Source organism: Hemiscyllium ocellatum, chromosome 16 (assembly GCF_020745735.1).
Source record: "Hemiscyllium ocellatum isolate sHemOce1 chromosome 16, sHemOce1.pat.X.cur, whole genome shotgun sequence".
NCBI classification, from domain to species: Eukaryota; Metazoa; Chordata; class Chondrichthyes; order Orectolobiformes; family Hemiscylliidae; genus Hemiscyllium; species Hemiscyllium ocellatum.
Window position 1 is genome coordinate 53185247 of NC_083416.1, and position 19199 is coordinate 53204445.

A 19199-nucleotide genomic window follows, 5' to 3' on the forward strand; every position below is an offset into this window, starting at 1 on the left:
CAGCATAGAGTAGCCCAAATTTGCATAAACCCCCAGGATTGCCTTGCCTGGCAAGACAGAATTAAAGTATTCAATTCTCTACAACTACAAAGTTTCAGTAACTCCCAAATGACTGATGAAGAGAGAGAAGTTGAATTAGTAATTACTCCACATTGGCAGAAAGCACAAAGATAAAGTTTTGTGAAAATTTTAAGGACTTGGGAAATAAGGCAGAGCAAGTGACTGAGGTGTCACAGGGGAAGCACTTTGGGCCAGCAACCATGATTCTATTAGTTTTAAAATATTGATAGAAAAGGACAGATTGGATCTATAAGCTGAAGTCCTATTTTAGAAGAAGCTAATTTCAAAAGCTAATTGGGGTCAATTCCTGTTAGGGTGCAAAGAAAGGCTAGTAGCTGTAGGGGATGCTGGATGACGAGGAAAACTTGAGGTTTTGGTTAAGGAAAAGAAGGAAGCATGTGTATTTTGCATCTGTGTTTACGATGGAGAAGGACACGGAAGGTATGGAACTTGGGAAAATAGATGGTGACATCTTGAAAAATGTCCATATTACTGCAGGTGGTGGTGCTGGATGTTCTGAAAGTGGATAAATCCCCAGGAACTGATCAGGTGTACTCCAGAACTCAGTGGGAAGCTTGGGAAGTGATTGTTGGGCCCTTTGCTGAGAAATTTGTATCATCAATACTCACAGTTGAGCTGCTGGAAGACTGGAGGTTGACTAACGTGGTTCCACTATTTAAGAAAGGTGTTAAGAAAAAGCCAGGGAAACTATAGACCGGTGAGCCTGATGTCAGTAGTGGGCAAGGTTAGATCTCATGGAATACAGGGAGAACTAGCCATTTGGATACACAACTGGCTCAAAGGTAGAAGACAGAAGGTAGTGGTGGAAGGTTGCTTTTCAGACTAGAGGCCTGGGACGAGTGGTGTGCCACAAGGATCAGTCCATTACTTTTCATCATTTATATAAATGATTTGGATATGAACATAGAAGGTATAGTTAGTAAGTTTGCAGATGACACCAAAATTGGAGGGGTAGTGGACAGCAAAGAAGGTTGCCTCAGATTACAGTGGGATCTTGATGAGATGGGCTGAGGAGTGGCAGATGGTATTTAATTTAGATAAATGCAAAGTGCTGCATTTTGGAAAAGGAAAAGAGAGCAGGAATCACACACTTAATGTTAAGGTCCTGGGGAGTGTTGCTGAACAAAGAGACCTTGGAATGCAGGTTCACAGTTCCTTGAGTGTGGAGTCACAGGTGGATAGGGTAGTGAAGAAGGTGTTTGGTATGCTTTCCTTCATTGGTCAGAGTATTGAGTACAGGAGTTGGGAGGTCATGTTGCAGCTGTACAGGAAATTGGTCAGGCCACTTTGGAATATTGTGTGCAAGTCTGGTCTCCTTCCTATCAGAAGGATGTTGTGAAACTTGAAAGGGTTCAGAAAAATATTTACAATGATGTTGCCAGGGTTGGAGGATTTGAGCTACAGGGAGGAGGCTGAAGAGACTAAGGCTGTTTTCCCTGGAGTGTTGGAGGCCGAGGGGTGACCTTGTAGAGGTTTATAAAATCATGAAGGGCATGGATAGGAAAATTAGACAAGGTCTTTTCCCTGCGGTGGGGGAGACCAGAACTAGAGGGCATAGGTTTAGGGTAAAAGGGGAAAGATATAAAAAGGGTCCTGAGGGGCAACCTTTTCCACAGAGGATGGTGCATGTATGTAATGGGCTGCCAGAGGAAATATTGGAGGTTGCACAATTACAGCATTTAAAAAGGTATCTGGATGGGTATATGAATAGGAAAGGTTTAGAGGGATATGAGCCAAGTGCTGGCAAATGGGACTAGATTAGGTTAAGATTTCTGGTCAGCATGGACGAGTTGGACCAATGAGTCCATTTCCATGCTTTACATCTCTATGACTCTATGAATCTAAATGCAAACAACTATACTGAGTTTCTGAACTTGCTCCCAGACAAAGTCATTCAACATGTGCCATACCTCTTCCTATGGAATTCAGCAACATCAAAACAACTTGGAAAATGCTCTATGTCTCTACAATTAAGCAAAATAAATCAAATCAGCAATTAGTGTAGTACTAGCTGGATACCCTGTTAAGTAGTGCTCTAAATGGTGCGGTAAAGATGTGGAGGTCCCTTCCATTGCTGAAAAAGGAGTTCAGCTGTTCAATATTAATCTTCAAAATGGTATTGCTCACATCAAGTTAGCACAAAATACTGATGGATGTCACACTCTACCTGCTATGTATCTTTACAATGGACATTATCTGCACACACTACCACTCTCGTCCAAGTGGAGATATGATGTAGAAGTGCCAGTGTTGAACTGAGGTGGACAAAATTAAAATTACACAACACCAGGTTATAATTCAAACAGTTTATTTGCTAGCTTTCAGAGCACTGCTCCTTTATCAGGTAGCTATGGAACAAGATCATAAGACATAGAATTTATAATATTGCTCTTAACAGCAATCTAACTTTGTTCAATATATCTCATCAGTTGCATGTGTGATTCTGTGATCTTTTACTCTAAATTCTGTGTCTCATGATCCTGCTCCACAATTCCTGGATGAAGGAGCAGCACTCCAAAAGTTAGTACTTCCAAATAAACTTGTTGGAATATAACCTGTTGTTGTGAGATTTTTTTTAACCAAGTGGAGATGCTTACTGTGTTTTGACTTCAAAATGTCACCTCTAAGACTGAAGAACTGGGCAACTAAAATGACAATTTCATGCCAATACTTTTCATATTATGATCATAATTTACTGCTGCAGCAATCGTTATGGATCTGTCAGAATTCCAATCCTTTTGTCAACAACTTATTCTTAAAAGTCTAATTTTTAAAAACATGTTGGAGAAACTCAGTATGACTGGTATCATCCGGAGAGAGAAACAGACAATCAGTTTTTTTCAGAACTATTCATTCTGAAAGCTTCCTCTTTTCCAAAAATGTGAGAATGCGCTATGTTGAGACAACACCTTTGGCAAATCTTTTTTTGTCCTACCACTTATTACAAAAATAAATGCCATTAAAATTCCATCTTGATCTAATTTACAAACAATGTTCTGTTGAAAACAAAATACTGTATTCATTCAAACTCCCCACCAATGTTGTCTATTCATCATGTTTGGCCAGTTTGCTCCATGCAGGGTAATTTCTGAACTACATTGTGACCAGATATTCACCTAGTGGAGAGAGAATGTCATTTCCCACAGTTGAAAACTTCTTAGCTAGGCAATCTCCCTTTGAAGGAGAGAAACAAGCATATTTCTGTTCTAAATAAAAACAACACTTTTTTAAAAAATCCCATCCGTTCTCTCACCTCCTCTCCTGAAACTGCTGATTCATGCAACATTTTCCTTTGTCTTTGTATTGATGACCTTGTGCAGTGAACAGTCATTATGTAAACAAAAATATTAAAACATCATTAGGAATAAAATGCTGCCTGGAAAAATGTGTGTGTTTGGATATAAATGATAGGAACTGATATTGAATATAATACCAATTGAGGGACAAGTCATTAAAACTTAAGGATGAATTCATTTCAATTATGGAGTCAGAAATTCAGCTTTGTGAGCAGTTCCAACAAGGCAGGGCTTCAAGAGTGGGATAACAAGTCAATAAAGCTGTAACAAAAAAAATACATGGAATCCTAGTTGACTGAATAGCAACAATTTTTTTTTGAAACACAAATAGCTAATGCTTAAATCATTGGCTTCCTGTAGTTAAAATATTGCATTCACTTTGGATGTCCTCGTTTAGGAAACAGGGAATATGCAAAAGAGATACCCAAGTAAGCAGAACACTGGATCTTTTTCAGTGCAAAAAAGATTCTGACAGAGGCATTGTAAATTATGAAGGATTTCAATAAGACATATGGAAGAAGCGATGTCCATGTTTGTGAAATTGATAATTAATGAGCATAAACTCAATGTCATCACCAAAAGAGTTTTCTTTTGCAAATGATTGTTGAGACGGAATGTAATACTTCCAAAGACAGCAATGAAGCAGAAATTTCTGTTGTCAGAAAAAAATATCTGCGTAAATAGTTTTAAAAGAGAAGTCTAAGTAAGATATTCAGGAAAGAGTATAAGAATGACTCTAAGATAATACTGAGTTAAAAATCACACAACACCAGGTTATAGTCCAACAGGTTTAATTAGAAGCACACTAGCTTTCGGAGCGACGTTCCTTCATCAGGTTTTAGTGGAAGGCTCGATCGTAACACAGGATTGATAGCAAAAATTTGCAGTGTGATGTAACTGAAATTATATATTGAAAAATTGATTGTCTGTTAAGTCTTTCATCTGTTAGAATACAGTGATAATTTCACTTCTTGCATGTGTAAATCACAAAACATTTTTTTTAAAATTGCATTCTCGGGTTAGCTGTTAACAATGGTGATAGCGGAGACAATATGTTGAAGGTGTTAGCCCCCTGTGTTCTCTGTCTATGACCTGATGTTTAGATTGATTCTAATCTAAAAATTGAGACAACAGAGTTTTACATAAATTCATGCAGTTTTTGAGCTCAGAGTTCTATATGAATGTATGCAGTTTTTGAACAAAAGTGCAATGTAACTCTGCAAGTACAACTTCACCCCACAAAATATATGTGTGCATGTGTGTGTGTGTGTGTGTGTGTGTGTGTGTGTGTGTGTGTGTGTGTGTGTGTGTGTGTGAGTGCAGAGAGTCTTAAGTCTGTGAGGGGGTGCATGTGAGAGTGTGGGAGTGTGTGTGTCTATAAGGGCGTGTGTGGGTGTCTGTGTGCATGTCTGTGTGTACCTATGTCCATGTGTATGTGAGAGTGTGTGTGTGTAGGAATACCTGTGTGAGTGTGTAGTGCAATCATAGTGATGGACACCTGGAAGTACTCAAGGATGCCCTCACAAGAATGGGATACGATGCTCAACTCATCGACCGCCAGTTCCGACGTGCCACAGCAAGGAACTGTAATGACCTCCTCAGGAGACAGACACGTGCTGCAACTGACAGGGTACCCTTCGTTGTTCAGTACTTCCCAGGGGCTGAAAAATTACGCCATGTTCTTCGTGACCTGAAACACATTATCAATGAGGATGAGCACCTCACCAAGACCTTGCCCACACCTCCACTACTTGCCTTTAAACAAATCGCCAAACCTCAAACAGATCATTGTTCATAGCAAACTGCCCGGCTCTCAGGACAACTCCATACAACCCTGTCACAGTGGACGCTGAAAGACGTGTCAGACTATGGACATAGACACCACTATTACGCGTGGGAACACCTCCCACCTTGTACATGGCAGGTACTCATGTGATTCAGTCAACATTGTCTATCTTAAACGTTGCAGGCAAGGATGCCCGGAGGTATGGTACATTGGGGAAACCGAGCAAAGGCAATGACATCGGATGAATGGGCACCACACAATCAACAGACAGGAGGGTTCCCTCCCAGTTGGGGAACATTTCAGTGGTCCAGGACATTCAGTCTCGAACCTTCAGGTAACCATCGTCCAAGGTGGACTTCGGGACAGGCAGCAGAGGAAAGTGGCCGAGCAGAGGCTGATAGCTAAGTTCGGTACCCATAGGGAGGGCCTCAACTGCTCAACCGGGACCTTGGGTTCATGTCACATTACAGGTGATCACCATTGCACTACAGACACAGACACAGACACAGACACCCACATAGACACACACACTCCCACACTCACACATGCACTCCCTCACAGACTTAAGACACTCTGCACTCACTACACACACAACCCCCACCCCAGGCAGAACACACACACAGACAGACAAAGACTCACATGCACACATATTTCGTGGGGTGAATTTGTACTTGCAGAGTTACATTGCACTTTGTTCAACAACTGCATACATTCATGTAGAACTCTGAGCTCAAAAACTGCATGAATTTATGTAAAACTCTTTCTCAATTTTTAGATTAGAATCAATCTAAACATCAGGTCATAGACAGAGTACACAGGGGGCTAACACCTTCAACATATTGTCTAGCTATCACCATTGTTAACAGCCAACCCGAGAATGCAACTTTAAAAAAAGGTTTTGTGATTTACACATGAAAGAAGTGAAACTATCACTGTATTCTAACAGATGAAAGGCTTAACAGACAATCAATTTGTCAATGTATAAATTTCAGTTACATCACACTGCAAATTTTTGCTATAAATTCTGTGTTACGATCGAGCCCTCCACTACCACCTGATGAAGGAACGTCGCTCCGAAAGCTAGTGTGCTTCTAATTAAACCTGTTGGAATAAAACCTGGTGTTGTGTGATTTTTTTAAACTTTGTACACCCCAGTCCAACACCGGCATCTCCAAATCAAGATAATACTGGTTAGCCTCATCACAGTAGTCACACACTCGCCAATAGATCTGGGACTGAGAGTTCAAGCCCTACACAATCTAAATTGAAACTTTTATTGAAGGGCTAAGAGAATATTATTTTCTTGATGATACTGCCATTCAAATAGGCATCATTGTTTGCCATGCTTATTCCATTCAAAGTAGCAACTACGAGAAGTGGAACTTGACATTTTGCATATTAACTCACAGCCATTGCTTCAGTCAGATCCAACAGATCTGGCCAAAGTGTATCTCCAATTTATGCTCACCACCTGAAAACAATTAACTGCTCAATTACTCCATAAATAAGCGCCGTCAGCAGTTTACAGTTGGTTCTGATATAACGTGATAATCAAACGAGATCAAAAACTTCCATTATAGGAAAATCACACAATAGTAGCGCCACCTAAACTAATGTGGCTCAAATCACATTATAGCCAATACAAGTAAGGAAAGTTTGCATTCTACAAAAAGTGGTCTAAATTCTTCAATCGTGTTAAAACCAATACACATTGAAGAAACACGTGTTAGTAAAACTGACCGTACTTGCATCTTAACTAATAGTTATCCTTCCATCAGCGCTATCCAAGGAGATCATCTGGTCATTTACCACATCGCCTTTTATGAGAATTGCTACTTACAAATTAGTTACTATCGATTCTTAAATTACAAGATTAGTGACACTTCAGAGCAAATTAAATATGTTTGAAGCATTTTGTGATGTCCTGAGGGACAAGTTCTATCTTTTCTATTGCTTTCTTTCACAGAAAGAGATTGATGACAAAATAGTCACCTTCTATGAGCATTTTATGAATGTGGGCTGAAAATGTGTTGCTGGTTAAAGCGCAGCAGATCTGGCAGCATCCAAGGAACAGGAAATTCAACGTTTCGGGCACAAGCCCTTCATCAGGAATGAGGAAAGTGTGTCCAGCAGGCTAAGATAAAAGGTAGGGAGGAGGGACTTGCGGGAGGGGCGATGGAGATGTGATAGGTGGAAGGAGGTCAAGGTGAGGGTGATAGGCCGGAGTGGGGTGGGGGCGGAGAGGTCAGGAAGAAAATTGCAGGTTAGGAGGGTGGTGCTGAGTTCAAGGGAATCGACTGAGACAAGGTGGGGGGAGGGGAAATGAGGAAACTGAGAAATCGGAGTTCATCCCTTGTGGTTGGAGGGTTCCCAGGCGGAAGATGAGGCGCTCTTCCTCCAACCGTCGTGTTGTTATGTTCTGGCGATGGAGGAGTCCAAGGACCTGCATGTCCTTGGTGGAGTGGAAGGGAGAGTTAAAGTGTTGAGCCACGGGGTGGTTGGGTTGGTTGGTCCTGGGCGTTCCCTGAATCGTTCCGCAAGTAGGCGGCCCGTCTCCTCAATATAGAGGAGGCCACATCGGGTGCAGCGGATGCAATAGATGATGTGTGTGGAGGTGCAGGTGAATTTGTGGTGGATATGGAAGGATCCCTTGGGGCCTTGGAGAGAGGTAAGGAGGAGGTGTGGGCGCAATTTCCTGCGGTTGCAGGGGAAGATGCCGGGAGTGGAGGTTGGGTTGGTGGGGGGTGTGGACCTGACGAGGGAGTCACGAAGGGAGTGGTCTTTGAGGAACGCTGATAAGGGTGGGGAGGAAAATATATCCCTGGTGGTGGGGTCCGTTTGGAGGTGGCGGAAATGACGGCGGATGATACGCTGTATACGGAGGTTGGTGGGGTGGTAGGTGAGAAGCAGTGGGGTTCTGTCCTGGTGGCGGTTGGAGGGGCGGGGCTCAAGGGCGGAGGAGCGGGAAGTGGAGGAGATGCGGTGGAGGGCATCGTCGATCACGTCTGGGGGAATCTGCGGTGTTCCTTTGGAGGTACATTGTTTCAGGAGCATCCAGAAGCTATTAATGGAAGCTGAATGCAAAGTGGATTGCACACTGACCATGTTCTCATGGTGAGATGACCAAATTCTAATGCTGAGAAGAGGGGTTTCCTGCAATATTACCTAGTAGGAAGACAAAATTGCAACAACTTAAATCATCATCGCCCACACAAATGTATTTCGGATGAACTAAGTAATAGTTCCAGAGGAGAGGGGAAAAACACAGAAAAGCTGTTTCTTTTTTTAAAAAGATGTCCACATTTAATTGAAGTCTTTTAAAAATACTTACAAAATAGATATGGATGGCAACTATTGGCTGGAAATACTGCAAGCATGTACAAAATATTTCATTTGTGCATAAACCCAAAAGATGCCATTTGAATTAAGTGAAAGTTTAAATAGTCATCTGTTTCCTTCCAAAGGCAATAATACAGATGAAGCATAGAATCTCTTCACCATTCATGTCAAATAACTATGTAATTGTAGGAGGAATGGATTCATTGGCTTCAACGTTATTCCATACGTAAGCATAATTAATACCAACACTATTGAATATTAAGTAAATTTATACAAACCTCTGTAATTCATACTGACCCTCTCAGGAATAGAAACTACCTGAAAGAAAGACAAAAAGTTATAAATTGGACATTACCTAACTCTATCATAAAAACTAAGCTTTCTTCCTTTCAGGCTAATTCACTAAAAGACTTTCCATTTAAATTATAAATAATACTTAGAGGGTAAAACAAGTTTAATCTATAGAAGATTTTTGAAGAGGGCAGTATTGTGTTACAACCTGCAAAAGAACAGGCCTTAAATAAAATCAACTTATACCCAGTAAAGACATTAGTTTAAAAAAAATGTTAAAATATTTAAGCAGACAATGTAATGTAAGTGGCTACAATGAAAGGTTTAAATACCAGATAGATGAGTGTATAAATATTTAGTGATGTGAATGGAAACATAAAACATGATCCCTTATATCAGTTAAGTACACCATAGCTACATGTCTAACGCTTTCCTAAATCAATGCACAATTATATCTGGTGGAACAGATAACATACAAGATTGTATTAGCACAGATATACTCCATTTCTCCATGACTGACCTGCTTTTCCAACATTATTTGTTTTTATTTCAGATTTCCAGCATTATTTTTAATATAACATTAGTTTAGATTTCTGTTTACATCAACTTCACTTGGACATTTGACATTAAATTTCTATCATTTTTGATATTCCCTGCTGTTTGGGATCCCTTCATCAATTTCTCTCCTCTCTTTCATGAGTTTTACGGAATATGTTCAGAGATAAATTCGCAAGAAACACCATTCAGTTCGGCTTGCAACAAACTGATGGTTAAAAGTTTCAACGGTTGACTTGTTATCAGTGTTGCTTCTCGTGACCTTTGGCTAGTTCAACAATTGGCCACAATACTCCACCTAGTCAAATTAAGTGTAAAATAAAGGGTCATTTTCAGATTTGACATACAATCTATGAACTCATCAACATTTGTAACTAGCTTATAGCTAGTTGCCCTTAACAATAAATGCACTCCTTTCTATTTTGTGAAAATGTTTGGTTTTATCTCTGTCAGGTAAATCTATTCTAGTTAATATGGTAAGGATCTCTCCTATACAAAACTAAGGCTTGTATATTAGTAATCATTACATGATGCAGTTCAAGACAACTATGCATTTGTTCTCAAAAGTATACCCTGCCTGTTACTGGAAATGAGAATTTATAGAAATTGTACTCTAATACCACAGCCCCTGAAAAAGCAAGTTCCAGCAACTCAAGATCAGCAAAAGATATTTTGTAAAAAATAAAAGCAAATTACTGTGGATGCTGGAATCTGAAACCAAAAGAGAAAATGCTGGAAAATCTCAGCAGGTCTGGCAGCATCTATAAGGAGAGAAAAGAGCTGACGTTTCGAGTCTAACTGACCTTTTGTCAAATGTCTCTGCAGTATTTGCTTCAACCAGTCCTTGTGGAGCAAGATTCATATTCTCATCAACCCCAGGTGAGTCTTTTCAGAGTTCCCTATTTGATTTCTTGATGGCTATCTTATTTTGATATCCCCTAGTTTCTCTCTTACTCGAAAGTAGAAACAGTGGGCTGAATTTGCCAAGACCCACAAAAGAAAACTTTTGAGGAAAATACAATCCATTCATATCAGTGCAGCACCAGGCATGTTCTTATCTCCTTACAGTTTTCCTAAATGTGGGATTCCATCTGCAGGAGACAAAGAGGACACTAAATGGGGCATTCAGTCCTAATTAGTTAAATTGAAATATCTCGGAATGATAACATAGCAGGGGACCATTCAAGAGCACAGAAATTGAGCTGCATGGTTTCATTGCTGGACATCCAAACCCCAAACTGTGCCTGGCCTTATTAAATTGCTGGCAACAAATAGCAGTGCTCAAGTATGCCAGGTGAAAGGCATGCCTTTTCAGCCATCTCATGCAAAGGACATCGCCATTCAAGTTGTATTTGCTACGATGGTAGTTGCTGCACTCCTATTTATGGCACATTCATGCTTTCAATCCCTCAGTAGATTCCAAACTGCAAAGGAAGCTGACATTTGTACCCAGGTCGGAATCTAGTCACAATCCCTTATTGGATGGGAGCTTCAAGGCAGCCTCTTAGATGTAACCACCAGAAAGAACCTGTCATGGCCACTTTCCTGAGTGGTCTAGTTCTTGAGCCAGAATTAACAGAACTGTGACTTATTGGCAAAAGCGATCCTATTCTTTCTGTGTTTATCCTATCAAAACCTTTCAAAATGTTATGATTTGGAGATGCCGTTGTTGGACTGGGGTGTACAAAAATTAAAAGTCACAACACTAGGTTATAGTCCAACAGGTTGAATTGGAAGCACACTAGCTTTTGAAGCACTACTCCTCCATCAGGTTATTGTGACAACTATCTGATGAAGGAGCGGCGCTCTGAAAGCTAGTGTGCTTCCAATTAAACCCGTTGGACTGTAGCCTGTTATTGTGTGATTTTTAACTTTCAAAATGTTCAAAGGCTTCTTTGAGGTTGCCCCTCTGCCTTCTCTTTTCACGAGGAGATCCACTCTTGCTTATCTCCTTTACATGGGCACCCAGACATTTCTGGTACCATTCTTGTAAATCTTTTTCTACATCTTCTTCAGTGCCATATGTCATCTTCATAATAAAAGGTAGCCAGGATTGCAAGAGCTACTTCAAATGTGGCCTCACCAAGCTTGGATACAACTTTACACACCTTTTCTATTTTTCAATTCCGTCCTGCTATAAATAAGCCCAAATGCTTGGTTTGTTTATTTTCTGGCCTTGTTGAACCAAGTCACTACTTTTAGCATGCAGTATACTTGCACCCCTTTTATTCCTCACCTCCAGCGGGATTCTCATTTCCTCAGTAAGGGCCAACTGAGTGCTATCTGAACTAGAGCTTCCAGATATGGGCCTGTTCTGAAACAGGAGAACCGATGGCAATAACCTAAACAGCCAGCTGCACTTCAAAAATAGTGTTTCCTCAGTGATGAGCTTAACTCCCGAGACCCACAAGTTTCCGACCTAGCTAGCAGGGAGGGGAAGGCGGGTGGTGACAGTGCCTGTGACTCCAAGGGTAAGAAGCCGGATTAAAGTTTCTGTGATTAGAACTGCTATTTAGATTCTAATAGTATTTAATTTAATAGTGTATTTAATTACTGTCCTCTGTATAATTGATAGTGTAAATTTCACTGTTTAGTGCTTTTACTTTTCTGTATTTAAATAAAAGCAGAGATTCTTTTGCCCTGAAATTCCTGTCTACTGCTTTCTTCCTTTCACATTCCCTAAATAAGTCCAGTGTCAGAACCAGGGATGTGGGAGTGATTCGAACCATGTAAAAATTAGAAAATTACTAAGTGCAAATCAGAGCCCCACAAATTGTAGGGAGAAATGTGGCAGAGGCAACTGAATGAATAGTTTGAACTTAATGACATAGAAACTCATGAAATTCTAGAACTCAATGTTGAAGGTAAGAGCGGAGGAGGTAGAGAAGAGGGAATTAAGAAGATGGTTTGATCAAGGACCAGAAGACGGTTTTACCAAACAAAAGCTAGGTCATATCATGCCTTGTGGTCCAGCTAGATATAGCAGTGAAAACTTCATAGCCTCCTTTCAGGAAGTAGAACCAGAGTATGACCTCAATTGAGAGTCACCAGAAGGAACTAATTTTTAATATATTGATTGAAATGAAGTTTAAAAATATATGTCATTTAATCTCAGAGCAAAATAAGCATCGACTGATAGTCAATTCTTTTCCTATAACTTGTTCATTTAAATTTGAAACTGATATCCTGTGGAAGTTGTACAATTTCATAGGATTTGGGAAGTATTTTATTTTCTCTCTCTTTTTGGGTTTCATTGCTCTATGCACCATTTATCATCGCCCAAGATGACCGACAATCAGTGAAATCCATCATCACTCATACATTTTAAGAAATCCTCGGATACACCACTAAAAGACAGCAAGACAAGTTTGATGAGAGCAATATAGAACACTCACTGATAATAGAGACAGCATTCCAAACCTGGCAACTGGATCCAAGTCTTCAGAAGAAATATTCTCTCACAAGATAGCAAAAGTGAAGCTTCAAAACAGCACTTGTATTTAAAGTATGAATGATAGACAGGAAAAGCTGAGAAAATTAAACTCCTCACTGATATGTTCCTTTTTCCAAAATAACCACAGAAATTTATGGACTCCCAACACAATGATCAACATTGTCAGATCCAAAGATGGCAACAGTCGCCTTAAAGACCAGGACAATATCTGTAGACAATATCTGAGCTATCCACTTAACTTCAGGATGGATAGACATCTGCTGCAGAATTTGTTTATCAAACTTTGTTATGGAACAGGAAGCATAACATCAGAAACAGGCGAGACTGGAACTAAAATAGGAATACTCTCTGCTGCATAGGAGAAGCTTGAATAGCATTTTGGGGACCTGTGCCTCATTCTGTGAAGTGCAATTCTAAAGGTTTCCTGAATTTTACAGCATACTGCATGTGTGATGGCTCCTACTCCACAGCATGAACTGGGAATAAGCAATAGTGTACATGTATGTTGCCTCCTGGCCAGCACTGGCTGTGAGTAGGAATGCCTGCTTTCATATGAACAGTTAGTCCATGGGAACAGCAATGAGAAGTCTGACCTACAAAATAATTCTTGCTCCATACCTCAGTCCCATTCATGGAGAAGAGATTGAAAATTATCAACTGGATGAGATTTTGAGTTCTGAAAATACCTGTCAATCACAGTGCAAGAAAGGATAGCTTGCAGAAATCAAATTTTCTGAAACAAAAACAGAAATTGCTGATGAAACTCAGCAGGTCTGGCAGCACCAGTAAAAGCAAGCAGAGTTAACATTTTCAGTTCAGTGACCCTTCTTCAGAAAGACCTTTCAGAAGGGACCCTTCTGAAGAAGGGTCACAGGACTCAAAATGTTAGCGGTGTTTTTCTCTGCACAGATGCTGAGAGACTTGCTGAGTTTCTCCAACAATGTTTTTTGTTGTTTCAGATGTCCAGCATCTATAGTCCTTTGTTTTATTTCAGTGACATCTCTCTTCTATTAGCAAGGAAGAAGCAACTTCAACATGAAGGATTTCCAACAGATTTGGCCATCCTTAGCCCAGATATTAAAAGAGCTGATCTACACAATGTTGCTAAAACCCAGCAGGTACATAGCTGCTATTTCGAGTAACTAATCATACAATTTTAGCAGTTCTGAGGAAGAGTCACTGGATTTCTCTCCTCAGATGCTGCCGAACCTTTCCAGCAATTTCCGTTTTTGGTGCTTACAATTTTACATCCACTTGCAGAGAAGATGGAGTTGGGAGCGAAAAGCAATAGGATTTAGCATCTGTTGGCCATTCAATTGATAGACTGGGCATTGTAAGGGAGAAAGGGAAAGCAAATGCAGCCACAATCTATTGACCACCTACTCGGTTATTGCAATTTGAGTAGAAACACACACCTCTCCAAACAGATTTCTGATTTGCTTTTCAAGATCTTATAAACATGCATCCATCCCAAAGCCCTCATAATTTTCAATTTCAGGAAAGAAACTTCAATTTCCCTGGTATCAAATGGCTTCCCTCATTTGCCTGAAGAGTTACTCAGTAACAAATACTTTATTAGGCTTGTGTCCATTCTTTTTCACTAGAATATCTTTGTTGCTCATTGTGCACCTTGTTATGTGCTAGCATTTGCAAACCTTTGAGATCTACTCACATTTGTTAAAGTCTTGACAAAAATGTTCGCATTCTCTTTGTATGACGTTCTGCAGTTAACTTTTTGAGAATCAAATGTTCGACCCACACTACCCTGTATTTGAGCTTCTGTAGTGTATCCTCTTGATTCTCCAACTAATCCCAAATTATCTGTACTTGATTACTGTAATCTGTTTAACACTTAGTAAGTAATCAAGAGTTAATCATTTTTCCCAGAAATTAACTTCAGTCTTTAGCTCTGACACATAAAGCATTTAAAACTAATTAATACATGATAACACTTAAAAGTAATAAGAAAGAACAGCCTATTTGAAAGTTCTTACAAATATAATCTAATTTAAGATAGTTAATAGGAATATCCAACATTAGATAATTTCTTAAAATTAAAAAAGAAAAATGCAGAAACTCAACGCTTAATTGATCAAAGAAGATAGTACAGACAAAAAACAATGGACTTTTGTCTCTCCCTGTACACTTCCTGACCCAGGAGATTGGATTGGAACTTGAATTCACTCAAAACCCATTCATTTACAGGTCCAGTTCCTGTTGAATCCATCCAATTATAACAATGCTTGCAGAGAACAATTAAACTCCATATTAAAAGTAAAATTACACTAGTCGGTGGACTGAGGCATGGTCAGAGATAGCCCACAGTAAGAAGGCAGTCTTTGTAGTGGTGAGGATATAAGGTCAGAAGCTAAGTTTAGGATCAAAGAAGAGGTTATGGTTGCGAGCAGTGTGGTTCAGTTGTTCAATTCTTCAAGAATGGCCATCATTTCCTAGAGAAATTATTTGATTCCATGATGACATTAAGACTGGAAATGGGAGAAAATTGATTTTTTCTACTCAATGCCAGAACCTTGCATTTACATTTTAGATGCCTTCTAGATAACTAACTCAGAACTTAGATTAGCCTAGTCAAAATTTGCATAGTCTGATAATTTAAGAGGACAATAGTTCAGTCTACAAAAAAAATTGTAGAGATTTAAAAAAACCCTAATTATTTTGATTGACAGTATCCATTTTCAAAAATAATCTTTCAACCTTATCAACGTAGTTGCACAAATACACAGACTTTGCACATTCTACTGAGACTAGGTGATCAGCAAGCTTATACTTTTACTTGACAGATGCAATGGATAAAAAGCTTTCTAATCTACTATACAACAATGATCTGATTGACATTTTGAAGTCAAGCTGATCACTTTTACTATGAGTGAGTGATAAGATCACTTATGTTAATCTAATAGAGATTTATTGACACTGGGTGCCCCTTTGACTTTATTAATTGATAAAACAAAAATTAAAATAAGTGTTTCCTGAGCAACACTGGTCTCGGCTGTACAACTGGGCCAGAAATAGCAAAGATGGCTGGAAAAGCTGGTAGGACATATGTATGAATATCCTAAAGAACGTTCAGCTGTAATTGTTGTTTTCAGCACCATCTAGTGCTGGAATCTTGTAATGTTGACAGACTGGAAAGAAAGCCAATTAATACTCTGAAACACTACATACCCATAAAGTGGGCAAAGACAGCCTATATTATTTTTTCCCTTCTCAGGCATGAGGAGGTTGCCAATCTGCTACAATGGAGAATAGATGGAGCAATAGTATAGGAGTTAATATGGAAGCTGGACATCCGTGATCAAGTTAGTAACAAAACAGTTGTTACAGTGAGGCCACACAATTGTACGTCAATTCAAAAGGCCTGCACCAAATGCCTGCAAGTACACTTTCCTCAGCAATCTCTCTCAGTACATGTCCCCACAAAAATCCTCCATTTCTCAGCCTAAATTTGGATTGTTATAAAGTTAACAAACATCCAGGGCATCACAGCTGAGCTCAATTATCTAACATTGAACTACAAATAATTTCGAAAAGCCACTGCATAGTGGTTAAGAGAAAAAGATCGTAGTTAATATTGTTAAAGATCACACAACACCAGGTGATAGTCTAACAGGTTTTCTTGGAAGCACTATCTTTCGGAGCGCTGCTCCTTCATCACCTGATGAAGAAGCAGCGCTCCAAAAGCTAATGCTTCCAAATAAACCTATTGGACTGTAACCTGGTGTTGTGTGAATTTTATCTTTGTACATCCCAGTCCTACACTGGCACACCCAAATCATAGTTAATATTGGCCAGTCCTCACCAAATTTTTGTCCAGGGACATTAAAACAAATTGTAGCAACCCTATTACAGGTTTAAATTTCAAGTCAGAATATATTTATATTTGTCCTACAACATCACCTTACAAGCAGTACTCACAAGGGTATTATTTGCTCAGCCAGGACTGCTGAAAAATACACTGGTTATGGGCAATCTGTGACTTGTCCTTTTAACACCAAGTACATTTTCCCAAAGTCATTCCATATTCCCACCAAAACCAGGATCAAATTTGTGAAACATGAGCTTAAACTGCTGTGCTTTCCAACAGCACTCAAAAATATAAAACAGTACAACAAATCTGCTCTCAAACTGTAACTGCTAGGAGTCTTAAATTTAATTACAATGATAAATTAGCTCCAATATCAGGCCACCTGAATATAATATAGCAAAATTTACTGTCCTTGCATTTGACATTAATGGGACACCTTAGTCACAGGACTACAAACGTGTGTCCTCAGTGCTTGATAGTAATGCATGTGAATGAGAGTGAGCAGTACCAGTATGCTGGTAGGAGGCATGGCATCATTCCTGAGCCATACTAAATCTGACCAATGACTACTCAGCAGCTTTAGACAGAGAGAATGAAGTTGACCCTTCAAGAAGGTCACATCCTCCCCAAGCATAGTATTACAAGAAAGAAAAAATGGTTTTAGCCTTTCTAATATAAAACCCAAATCTTGTTTAATCCTACAATAAAATTGTCCTTAATACTTATATAATCTAAGTTTTTGTCCTTTCCCCATTTTTCTTTACTTTTCAAAATATCCATCCATTTCTCTCTCATATACTTCCAAAATGTGAGGTGGGCAAGAGTTTAAAATTATATTTTTTCTACATTGATAAACATTGAATTTCATAGATTTAAGGTAACAATTTACAGCATACACTTGATTCACATGTAATATCACAAATTATTATTAATCATTGTAAGAAAAAAATATAACTACACAATGCATTTTTGGGTCAATTAAAGATTCACAATATGGGTATTTGACTGGAAGTCTGATACTGGGCCATCTATGTACCAAATAACACAATACTATCACTTTGTTTTGCAAACTTCCCACACAGACTAGCCATCTAGTAATGCACTGCACACCATTTGAAACCTTGCAAGATCACCAGCAGCAAGAGGTCAGGTGAGCTGCCTGTATTTGGGTCTTGTGTTCTCTTGTCCACTCGTTGGAAACACTTCCAGCAAGCAAATGATTACATGAGCTGGACACAAAAAGTGAAGACAACTGGGGAAGAAGAACGTGGTGGCCACTTCCAGATCATGACTGCAACAACCACCTGAGGGAATTACCTGCGTGAATCCTGTACCCTGGCCGTTTTCACAACAAGATAGTTTCTATTTATGAACACCAAGTTGCAAGCCGGGGAAGATTTTAAAATAACATAATCGGGACTTTCGACCTCCTAAAAATATGTTTCTAAATCTTCCATGAGAAAATAAAACAGTATGAATTTTAAAAAAACAAACAATGGTCAGTGCTGTTGTTTTATGTAACCTGTTTAAATGCAATGTGACAATGCTCTTACCTTGATACAATAGACCACAGCAGCGATCCGGCTGCTGCATCCAGGCTCCGGCCAGGAGCCGCTTTGCACTGGCAAGCACTAGAAACGGTTAAAAGCTAAAAGCCAAGTAAGAACATGGCACAGCTCATCCTGCCATATTCCAGTTCCTTTTTTATTTTCACCCAATTCCCTTCGAAAGCCCTGCGACCGAAATAATTCAGATCCTGATAGACCACACACACACGCCCCACGCAAACCTCCTACCAAACTCTCTTAATAAAAGAAACCGCGATGCTGCTGAAATATAGTTCTGGATTGATGTCTGTTTCTTCCTTTTTTTTGGCGTCCACAGGCGCTGCGATCCCTTTGCAACCTTTATTAAAGCAACGAAAGTCACAACACGGAAATACGTGCAGCGCAAGCGCACTTCCGCCCCGGGAATAAAGGACCAGCAGAGCAAATAAATAATTAAATTTTAATGTTCAATATTCTCTGGCTGTGGCTTGTTCACGAAAGGTCTTCCTCTCCTGGAATAATGTTCTTTTTATTTAATCTTTCATCAACGCTTTTGCCCACCCCTGTGTTTAAATGTTTTCTTTTGTAAATATTAATATTTATACAGAGGGAGTCAGAAATGTTACTGAGTTTTTATTTTTCCGCCACAGGTAAAATATATACACAGGCTTAACACAAAGACGTGGGGGAAAAAAAAGTCGACACTGGGTTTTAAATGTTAGCATTTCACGTTTGGCTTCATTACAGTGTGCAATTGAAATATTTCTAACTTACAAATCAGTCAAACTATCTTGAAGACCAAGCTGACAGGTTGTTGTGTCTTTCTGCACTTCAGAAAGAACTATGGGGGTAAATGTCAATGGCTGAACAGGTGGTCATGAACATCAGTTACACCAACTGAAACTTATTTAAAAGCAACACTGATTTTCTTTTAAAAGTATTGACCTTCAGGGCTGTGCCCCACCCTACTTCTTTAATCTCTTGCATCGCTAATTTCTGAGTTGCTATATTTGTTGTTCATATA

General features: G+C 39.4%; 1 protein-coding gene across 3 annotated transcripts in view; it reads right to left on the bottom strand.

Annotated features, from left to right (window-relative positions):
- c16h5orf24 (chromosome 16 C5orf24 homolog) overlaps positions 1–18552 on the bottom strand; it is a 33015-nt gene extending 14463 nt beyond the window's left edge. For 2 of the 3 annotated variants that reach the window (XM_060837264.1, XM_060837261.1), the window contains exon 1: positions 18182–18552. In XM_060837264.1, the coding sequence (XP_060693247.1) occupies positions 18182–18221 (40 nt within the window). In that variant the 5' untranslated portion in view covers positions 18222–18552. Of the gene's footprint in view, positions 1–8780; positions 8821–18181 lie in introns of all 3 variants that reach the window. The other variant, XM_060837262.1, reaches the window with a different exon arrangement.
- Between the last annotated feature and the right edge of the window lie 647 nt (positions 18553–19199).